General features: G+C 55.5%; 1 protein-coding gene across 2 annotated transcripts; it reads right to left on the reverse strand.

Moving 5' to 3' along the window:
• Nucleotides 1-1,613: 1,613 nt before the first annotated feature.
• WBP2 (WW domain binding protein 2) lies at nt 1,614-9,685 on the reverse strand (the record flags this gene model as incomplete). 2 transcript variants are annotated; one of them, XM_080712737.1, is made up of 8 exons in its annotated part: nt 1,614-1,667; nt 1,759-1,835; nt 2,108-2,230; nt 2,439-2,573; nt 3,051-3,143; nt 4,022-4,157; nt 5,284-5,392; nt 9,627-9,685. In XM_080712737.1, the coding sequence occupies 8 exons, from the start codon at nt 9,683-9,685 to the stop codon at nt 1,614-1,616; spliced, it is 786 nt and encodes a 261-aa protein (XP_080568863.1). The 2 variants fall into 2 exon arrangements, with proteins under 2 accessions (XP_080568863.1, XP_080568864.1); XM_080712738.1 differs by lacking the exon at nt 2,439-2,573.
• Between the last annotated feature and the right edge of the window lie 914 nt (nt 9,686-10,599).

Below are 10,599 nucleotides of genomic sequence, written 5' to 3' on the forward strand. Positions count from 1 at the left end.
TACTTTTTATTCTTATCTTTAAACATGGTCTGTGTTGCGAAGGGCCCAAGTAGCTGAGGCTGTCCGCGAATGCTGGCGTTACAAGAATCTGCCACCACACGTGGCTATTATTCTCTATTTTTTTTTTTTTTTTTTTTGTGGTACTGGGAGTGGAACCCAGGGGCTTTCTACCACTGGGCTATACTCCCAAACCTATTTTATACTTTATTTGGAAACAGGGTCTCACTAAGTTGCTGAGAGCCTAAGTAGCTGGGGCTGGCTTCGAACCTGTGCGATCCTCCTGTCTCAGCCTCCCAAGCGCGGGGATTACAAGCGTGCGCCACCACGCCCGGCTGTTATTCTCTATTTTTAAACAGGGTCTCACTGAGTTGTAAAGAGCCTCACAAATTAGCTGAGGCTGACTTCCTGTCTCAGCCTCCTGAATGCTGGGGTTACAAGCGTGTGGCACCATGCCCAGCCCTACTTTATTTTTATTGTGTAACAGGGTCTCACTTAGTTGCTGAGGAGGCTTTGAACTTGCAACCCTCCTGCCTCAGCCTCCCAAGTACTGTGATTACAGTTGTGTACCACCATGGCCGGTGTGACAAAGGGCTGCTGCTTGCAGAGGAAGTCTCCCTACCCTACATGGCCAGCAGCCCTCCTTCCAGGGGCTTGCCTGGGTCAGCACACAGAGCCAGACAGTCCAGTTTCTTCATCTTTATTTCACATTTTGAGCAAACAAATCAAGGTGCAAAAGGGTTTATTTCACATTAATATATTAACTGGATTTTTTTTGTCAAATAAATAGGGAATTCTCTTTAAATACCCATCTCCTCGCTTCGTGGCTGGCGCAGGAACGAGGGCCTATCTTCGTGCATCCAGGGTGCTTGACGCTGAGGGCTGAGGGCCGGCGGTAGGCCACGGTCAGCACACAGGGTCAGGGCCCCCAGCCCAGCCCACCCGCAGCGCCCAAACTGCATGCCAGGCAGGCACGCGCTCGGCCACTGCGCCAGCCGGGAAGCCCCTTGCCAAGACGAGATGAGGGGACGCGGACTCCAGCACACCAGCAAGCAAGCAGAGGGCTTCCTTCCCGCCGGCTGTGGGCCTGCCGGCGCCCTCAGGCTCGAGACACAGCTGCTCAGTCCAAGTGGGACAGAATGACCAAGGGCACGGAAGCAGGGTGGGAGGCCAGGCCGGGGGCTGGCTGAGCGGAATGTGGACAGTCGTGGCCAGGCAGACCGCAGGAAGGAATGTGAGTAGGGTCCCGTGGGGCCGAGGGAGCTCACGGGGCTTAGTGTAGAACTGGACCGAGGGGCTGGACTGCGGAGGCGGGGGTGGCCAGTCGCTGTGGGATGGAGCTACTGGGGTGAAAGAGGAAGGGGACGCCCGCGTTCCTGGAGGCCCGGCAGGGAAGGCGGAGGGAGGCAGAGCAGGCCGGGCTGAGCTAGCTGGTGTGGGAAGCGGTGCCTCTCTGGAGGCCGGGGCTGTGTCTCCCCGCAGCGCTACTTCCTGGTAACTGTTTATAATCAGACCTGGGGAAGAACAAGGCTCGCCCTGACCTCCCCCGGCCCCGAGGCAGCCCCAGGGTAAGGGCAGGAAAGGCCCACAGCGGGGAGGCAGGGCAGCCGGCGGGTCTACTGGGTCTTCTTATCTTCAGGAGGGTAGTAGGGAGGTGGCGGAGGCTGGCTCTGAAGGAAGGCAGAACACATCAGAGGCTCAGAGGAGCTGAGGTCTGATTGCTCCACCCTCCATGGCCGAGGGGCGGCCACACTCACTCACCGTGGGCATGTAGACGTTGTGTGGGTTGCCCGGGTTGTAATAGGCACTGGCAGCGGCTTCTGCAGCCTTGGCCTCGGCTGGAGAGTGAACACATGGCCGGCCTGGAGAGAGGCCCTCTGCCCGGCCCAGCGCCCAGGCACCACCGCAGCCACGAGCACCGGCCTCGGTCCTCACCGGTCCCTTTGAGTCTAACCCCGACAAGCCGCCAGGCGGTTTGTGGATGAGGAGCCCGAGGCCTACAGTGACCTTCCTGGCTCTGGGGAGGTCACACAGCTACAGGACAGGCTGGCATCCAGACCCCAGGGCGGACAGGGCTGGTCTCAAAGTCCCGCCACAGCCAGGGCCTCACCTGCAGGCGTGGAGGGAACATCGGGGCCGCTGGCCGGAGGCTCCATGGGCCCAGGATAGGGTGGTGGCGGGGGCTGCATGTACCCCATGGCCCCATCCATCATGGGAGGTCCTGGATAGAACTCTGCTTGGCAAGACAGCAACGGAGCCAGTGAAAAGTGAGGCCGGGCTCCCCCAGGAGGCTGCCTCCTGGGAGCCGCCCGCCCAGCTCCTCCGGGCACCCTCCGAGCTCTTCTGTACGTGAGTTCTGAAGCCGGTGAAAGGAGGAGAGTCCCCTCTGCACCCCCTGGCCTGGGACGGGTGGGGTGGGGAGGGCAGCCAAGGACACTCACCAGGTGGGGGCGGTGGATAGGGGTAGCCGGGAGGGCAGGGGTACATTCCGTTGGCGACTGGCGGGGGAAAGACATAGGCCCCGCTGGGCATGTAAGGGTACCCATAGGCTCCATTGGGGGCTTCACCTCTGGAGGCTACGAGTGCAAGGGAGAGAGATGAGTGTGGTCTGCCTCGGGCCGCGGGTCCAGGAGCGTGCCCGCTGACAGGCCCTGCCCCGTCCACTCCCCGCACTTGGGTCTGCCGTTGGGGAGGCCAGGAGCGGAGGTCAGGGACAGGGTAGGAGGCAGGAGGCTCAGAGTGGGGTGGAGGAGCCGGGTGAGGTGCCTGCGGAACACAGTGCTGGGTAACTGAAAATAGCTGCCTAGCGGCAGCTCCACAACTAAATTTTCTCTTTTCTGCGGCCTCAGGAGAATGTCAAGTCCAGACAGCTCTGTGAGAATGCCATACACCTGCTCCAGGCAGAGGAAGCAATTATAGGCTTCTGCCCCAACCTCAGCCAGTCAGCTGGGCCCAGATGCTGAACTCTTGGTGCCGGCAAAAGGAGATGGAGTCAAACAAAACCCCTCACGTCCCATGTGTCCTCCGGCCCCAAAGTTTTAGAGCCCAGATACCTTGCGAGGCCACCTGGAGCATGCGTTGTCCAAACTCAATGGCGCCCCCTGCCGTGAAGGTCAACCTGTAGGCAGCGGAGCCTTCCCAGCCACCTGAGAAGGGTGAGGGCAGCGAATCAACAGTGCAGGAAAAGAAACAGCTTCTGCCCCAAGAGACGCCCGTGTCCAGGGCAGGGCCACGCCTGCCTGGAGGCCCGAAGGGAAGGGTGGGGAGGCTCTGCCTCCTCCTCCCAGGGCTGCATCCCGGGCCTATCGCCCACGAACCACCTGGCGCTGAAGACAGGCCTGGCGTCTGCTGTGCAGGCTTCACCCTCAGGAACAAGGACTTTTCCTTCTTGGAGCAAACCTGTCCTCCTGACCCCGGCCACCAGGTACATGGGCTCGAAGGACGCATGCCAGGCTTTAGCATAACGTCCAAGGGCTTCCTCTTGACCCCAGGAAAGCAAGTTCAGAGCAGACCTCCTGGGGGGCCTCAGCAGGCCCTGGCCCCCCAGCCTGGCTTCCGCCCTAAGGGGAACCGAGGCCTGGCAGGTGTGAGAAGGCGAGCCTAGGAGGCTCCCTGCCTGGGAGTGTCAGCGCAGAGCCTCTCTGCCTGCCAGGACGCAGCTCCCTGCCTGGCTCTTGGGATCAGGCCCCTCCCAGAACCCGGACGTGGTCCCTGTCTGACCTAAAACCTACACGTGCTTTCCAGGGCACAATAAGCATTTTTATTTAGTCTTCCAGTTTTTACTTTTTCAATTTTTTGCTGATTTTACTCTCTGAAAAGGTGATCTGAGCTGCCAACTTTTATGCCACCATTTCCCAGCTCATGGCAACTAAAAGCCGGGGTGCCGGCAGGCTGCGAGCTCAGGCACTCTTCCTGCAGGTATCCAGGGCTGGGAGGGGACGGGCTCAGGTGGGGATGGTCCAAAGAGGCGGCCGCCAGGGCAGGACAGCAGGGCCTCAGCACCCTGGTGCTGACTGCCACCTACCTCCTGCTTCGGCCTTCACCGTCCCCTTGATGAAGTTTGCACCAAACACAGGCTGCTTGATCTCACAGTCCTTCATCAGATAGAAGGGCATCATGAAGGACTGCATGGCGTCCCTCCCCTTGGACAGAAAGATGACCTGCGGGAGACAGGGCCAGGGCCACTGTGACACGGCTCGGCCCGCTCGCCATCCCTCCCTCCAGGGCCACCTGTGAGCGGCCATCCCTCCCTCCCCACCAGGGCCACCTGTGACACGGCTCGGCCTGCTCGCCATCCCTCCCTTCAGGGCCACCTGTGACACGGCTCGGCCTGCTCGCCATCCCTCCCTCCCCACCAGGGCCAGCGCTCCGAGGAAACCCTGGACCGCAGGCTCAGTGCAGCCCGAGGCCAGACTCCAGAGCTCACAGGAGCCGCGTGCCAGGAAGCAGGACGCGTGAACAGAACAGGCTGTCGTCGTTAGGTGGCAGAGGCGGCGGCGGATGCCGGATGCCGCGTTCGTGAAGGGGCCTGCAGAGCCAGGGAAGCGCAGGCAGGCGCAGGGCAGGCAGCGCCCCTGAGAGGGAGGGGAAGCCTGTGTCCTATACAGGACCGTGGGGGGCGGGGTCAGCACCCGGGAGAAGGGCCTTCGGGACCTTCCCGCAGATGGCACTGTCCAGCGGCAACAAGAGCTGCCTGTCTGGTGCCTGGGAGCCCCCTGGCTTCAAAATTACCAGCGAGGCGCGACCTACCCGAGGATGTGAACCTGAATGTCACAAGGGCTCTGGGGCGCCCGCCTGCGCTGCTCGTGGTGACTGGAAGCTAAACCTGCGCTCCCTTGCCTCTTGCTGTAGGGTAGCCCCCAGCGGGGACCCTTGCTGAGGCCGTCCATTTGGACCACTCCCTTGGTCTGTGCGGCTAACTGGCAGGCGAGGTCCATTCTGCAGTCGGGCATTTCTCACTCTGCTGGGCTCTGCCCAGGCCAGAAGCTGAGGCCATGCCACTGTACCCTGTTTACCACATTCATCATCTGGGTGAGCGGGCAGGCCTCGCAGGGCAGCATCCCACCCGCCACCTCGAGAGAGGTTCAGCGGCAGCAGCTCAGGGGCTGGCGGGGACCCGGCTGCCCGGCTCACGGGGCCGGTGGTCCTAGAGTCCAGGAGCTCGTGATGGGGGGCAGAGCAGCGAGGTGCGGACACTCGCCAGCGTTCAGAGGCACCCGGCTCCCGAGGCTAAGACCCTGACCCCAAAGCCCTGGGCCTCCAACCAACTGGCCCACGGCAACTCACCCGGTAAGGGGTAAGGTAGACCGTGCCTTTCTTGGTCCCTTTGAAGGCCTCCGGCACATTCTTCATGTCATTGAACGTAAGTTCCACATGGTCATAGGACATGAGGATGCTGTGATGAGGAGAGGAAAGGCCTGGAGAGGCTGGAGGCGTCGCCTGTCACCCCAGGCCTGGGTGGCAACAAAGTTCAGCCACTAAGAGAGAAGCGCGGGGGCCACAGGACTGCCCTGGGCCTGCACAGCAGTGACTGCGGTCAGGAGACCCCGCACCCCTCAAGGCAGTTGTTAGCTCAGCTCACTCTTCTGACTTAAGTCCTGTGAAAGGTGTTCTGCTTTGAGGTTTATTTTGGGGGGGGGGGCATTTTACCTCTGAGCCATACCCCGAGCCCTATTATTATTATTATTATTATTATTATTATTATTATTATTGTACTGGGAATGGAACCCAGGGACATTCTACCTTCAAGGACACCCCTAGCCCTACTTTTTATTCTTTTTTTTGGGGGGGGTATCGGGGATGGAACCCAGGGGTGTTGCACCTCTGAGACACACCCTCAGCCCTATTTTTTATCTTTTTAATTTAATTTAATTTAATTTATTATTTTTTTTTTTTTTGCGGGTTTGGGGATGAAACCCAGGGGCATTTGACCTCCGAGATACACCCCCTGCCCTATTTTTTATTCTTTATTTTGAAACCAGGTCTCAGTGAGAGTTGCAGAGGGCCTCACTAAGTAGCTGAGGCTGTCCGAGAACCACGATCCTCTGGTCTCAGCCTCCCGAATGCTGAGATTACAATCGTGCACTGCCACACCCGGCTTTTTATTTTTACTTATTTATTTAATTTATTTTTGTGGGGCCGGGGATGGAACCCAGGGGTCTTCGACCTCCGACCTATACTCCCTGCCCAATTTTTTATTCTTTATTTTGAAACAGGGTCTCACTAAATTACACAAGGCCTCACTAAGTAGCTGAGAACCAAAATTCTCTGGTCTCAGCCTCCCAAATGTTGGGATTACAAGCGTGTGCCACCACGCCTGGCTTTATACATTATTATTAACATGTACAATCAAGATGCTTTGTTAATTTTCTAGAAAGACAGAACAGTATGGCATCTATTCCAGTGGATACAATTTTTTTATTTTTTATTTTTTGAGGGTCTGGGGATGGAATCCAGCAGCATTCGACCTCTGAGCTACACCCCCAGCCCTATTTTTTATTCTTTATTTTGAAACAGGGTCTCACTGAGTTGCAGAGGGCCTCACTAAGTAGCTGAGGCTTCCCACGAACCATGATCCTCCTGTCTCAGCCTCCGGAACGCTGGGATTACAAGTGTGCGCCACCACGCCCAGCTCACCCTAGCCCTTTTTATTTTGAAATGGTCTTCACTTGGTTGCTGAAGAGTCTCACTCAAGGCTGTCCTCCAGCAGTTATCCTTCTGTTTTAGGCTCCCAAATACTGGGATTACAGGTTTGGCCCACCATGCCCAGCCACCTCCAGCCCTTTTGACTTTTATTTTTGAAACAAGATCTCACTAAATGACCTAGGCTGGCCTTGAACTTGCGATTCTCCTGCCTCAGCCACTCAAGCAGCTGAGATTACAGGGGTGTGCCAAAGCACCTGGCAAACTTCAGTTATTATAGACAAAAAATGTTCGTGGGGGGCACTGGGCTTAAACCCAGAAGCATTCTACCTCCAAGCTACATTCCCGGCCTTGTTTTTATTTGGAAACAGGGTCATGTTAGGTTGGTGAAAGTCTACTTGCTGAGGCTCTTCTGAAATCTGTGAGCCTTCTGTCTCAGGCCCCCAAGACTGGGATGACAGGCATGCGCCACCTTACCCAGCTAAAAAGACAAGAAATTTTAAGAAAATGATGTTGAAGCCGGGCGTGGTGGCGCATACTTATAATCCCGCGCTTGGGAGGCTGAGACCGGAGGATCGCACAGGTTCGAAGCCAGCCTCAGCTACTGAGTGAGGCTCTCAGCAACTTAGTGAGACCCTGTTTCCAAATAAAGTATAAAATAGATCTGGAGCCAGGCGTGGTGGCTCATGCTTGTAATCCCAGCATTCGGGAGGCCAAGACAGAAGGATCGTGGTTCGCAGCCAGCCTCAGCTACTTGGTGAGGCCCCTTGCAACTCAGTGAGACCCGGTTCCAAATTAATGAATAAAAAATAGGGCAGAGGATGTAGGTTGGAGGTTGAATTCCCCTGGGTTCCATCCCCAGACCCACACACACACAAAAAAAATGCTAATTAAGCCAGGCGTGGTAGCACACATTTAATATCCCAGTGTTTTGGAGGCTGAGAAAAGGAGGACTGAAGGTTCAAGGACAGCTTCAGCAAGTAGTGAGGCTGAAACAAAAGGATCGCAGATTCGTGGCCAACTTCAGTTACTTAGTGAGGCCCTCCGCAACTTAGTGAGAACCCGATTCAAATTAAGAATAAAAAATAGGGCTGGGGGTGTAGCTCGGAGGTCGAATGCCCCTGGGTTCCATCCCCAGACCCGCAAAATAAATTAATAGGAGCTGGGCGTGGTGGCACACATTTGTAATTCCAACACTTGGGAGGTTGAGACAGGAAGATTGCAGGTTCACAGCCAGCCTCAGCTACTTAGTGAGGCCCTCTGCAGCTTAGTGAGACCCTATTTCCAAATAAAGAATAAAAAATAGGGCTAAGGCTGTAGCTCGGAAGTAGAATGCTCCTGGGTTTAATTCCCAGTACCAAGAAAAAGAATAAAAAAAAATAGGGCTGGGAGCTGGGTGTGGTGGCACACACTTGTAATCCCAGCACTTGGGAGGCTGAGACTGGAGGATCACAGGTTTGTGTCCAGCCCAGCTACTTAGTGAGGCTCTCTGCAACTTAGTGAGACCCTGTTTCCAAATAGAGAATAAAAAATAGGACTGGGGGTGTCACTCAGAGGTGGAATGCCACTGGGTTCAATCCCCAGTACGGCAAGAAAATAAAATAGGGCTGGGGGTGTGGCTCATAGGTAGAATACATCTGGGTTCAATCCCCAACCCCTCAAAAAATGCTGAAGCACCTAAAACAAGGCAGATCTGAGTCCTGAGCCAGGTAGAAGGAACAGCAAGACAGTCACATTCCTGCCCCAGAAAAGTCCCACTGAGAGAGAAAAAGAAAACAGTCCCAGGAGATGGTACCAACTGGCATCGGTGTTCGCCCAGGCCTGGGAACTGGCCCACACACAGGGACATAACAAACCAGTGAGCAATGCACGGTTTCTCTGATTACATGATAAAAAAAAAAAAAGGTCCAAGTTCACATGGTTCCATTATTATCCCTCCTTCTCCTCCCAAATATCACCACTTTCTTAGCCAGGTAGGGGTTAAATGGGAAAGAGAACTGGCTCACTAAAAAAGGGCTGCTCGGAAAAAAGGAGAGATTACCCAGAAGAGGCTGGGTCCAGCAGACCCCCACCCCAGGTTAAATAAAGGGCCAGCGCTCTGAGGTCGGGGTGAGCCCTAGCCTTTGCTCTGACTCAAGAAGCATCCTCAAGTGACAGGTCCCAGCCTGGCTGCCGGCCTGAGCTGGGTGTCCTAGCTCCACCACACCTCCCTCGGGGACTCAGGCTCCTCCGAAGCCCCTCTGCCTTCCGGAGGCAATTCAAGGGTCTGCAGAGCTAGCCCCGGGAATGGCCGGTCTGATTCTCAACATCCATGGAGTAAGAGAAGGAAAGGATCCCCGAGGTTAGAAAAGAGGGGGTAGAGCAGAGAGAGCCTCTAAGTTCAAGAGCTCTCTGCTCTGGAGAGTGAGTGACCTACGCCAACATGGATCGATTTCATCTTACTTCTGGGGGGCCCCAGCTTTTCACTCGGAACCTCGGCGGCTGTGGAACAAACTGGAAGGCTGTATAATGTCAGTTAAACCTACTGACTAGGGGGTCGAGGACCCTTCCCCGCGATGCCCACCTCTTGTTACTTACCGCGCTGTAACCAGATCGCGTGACCTCGCCTCTCGGGGTCTCAACTCCCCACCCGTGGCCTGTGTCTCGTAGTTTTTGCGGCACGAGGCTCAAGTATTAAATACGGTACAAGGGGCGCTGTGGTTGTCGCGTAGTAGCGACGTAGTAAACGCCCAATAAATAGCAATTATTTTTGCTTAAGGCTCCTCCCAGCTCTTCGAGTCGCCGAATCGGGGAAGAGCTCGAGGATCACCCCGAGGCCCCACTTCTTGGCCCCACCCGGCCCTCGCCGCCCCCGCGGGCGCAGCATCCCGGCCGTCACCCAGCTCCGTCGGGCTCCCTCCCCGAGGGCTCCCCGCCGCCGGCCGCCCGCAGCCCGACCGGGGACACCCCCCTGCCTCCTCTCCAGGACCTCCCCGCAGTGTTCTCACCTCTCGGTGTTGTTGACGATCACTCCGCCGCCCTCCGAGTGGTTCTTGTTAAGCGCCATAGTCTCTCCGAGGGGTCCCGAGACTCGCAACGCAGTGCGCCTGCGTCCCTCCACGGCCCGCCCCTCGTGGCGTCGTTCGTATTAGAGCCAGCCAATCACAGCTCCGCGCGGAGGCTGGACCAACCACCTGATCACGAGCGTCACGTGGTGATAGTGTACTCCCTCTCCCCCTCCCCGCCAGGTTCTCCAACATCACAAACAGGCTGTAGACTACAATTCCCAGCAGGCAATGGGACGTGACCGCGATCTTTCCCTGCGCAAAGGGAAGAAATGCATGCTGGAATTTGTAGTCTCCCCGCCAGAGACAGGCTCCGCTCCATTATTTGCATAACCATAGGCTTGTGACTCCCTACCCCTCCTCCTCAGAGGGGCCAGAAGTAACAGTTTGTCTCTGCGCACCGGCCATAATCTTAAAGGGTTTGGATTGTGCCTTAACGAAGCCTATACTGACAGAAATTAACCTAAACTTGATGTGTGGAGCTCTGAAAAGTCACTTATTCGGGGCGCCTTCATTCTAGGGGGGCACCTGTTATATGACCTGGGTGGGTAGTGAGTGCAGCCCAATAAATGGGTACAAACCCTGTAAATGGATACAAGACACTTTAAGGGGTGATGATCTGGCTTAATCAGAACCAACTGCCAGCCTTTTTTTTTTTAATACCAGGGACTGAACGCTGGAGCATTCCACCTCCAAGCTACACCTCCAGCACACTTTAAAATTTTTTATGTAATACGTATTATATATATTTTTATATTACATATATTATTTATAATATATAAGTATATATAAATATATTATTATATATATTTATTATATATTATATATTATATATTTTTATTATATATTATATATTATATATTTATGTTCATATATATATACTGGGGGTTGAACCCAGGGGCATTCTACCTCTGAG

This window comes from Muscardinus avellanarius, assembly GCF_963383645.1.
Source record: "Muscardinus avellanarius genome assembly, chromosome: 16".
NCBI lineage: Eukaryota > Metazoa > Chordata > Mammalia > Rodentia > Gliridae > Muscardinus > Muscardinus avellanarius.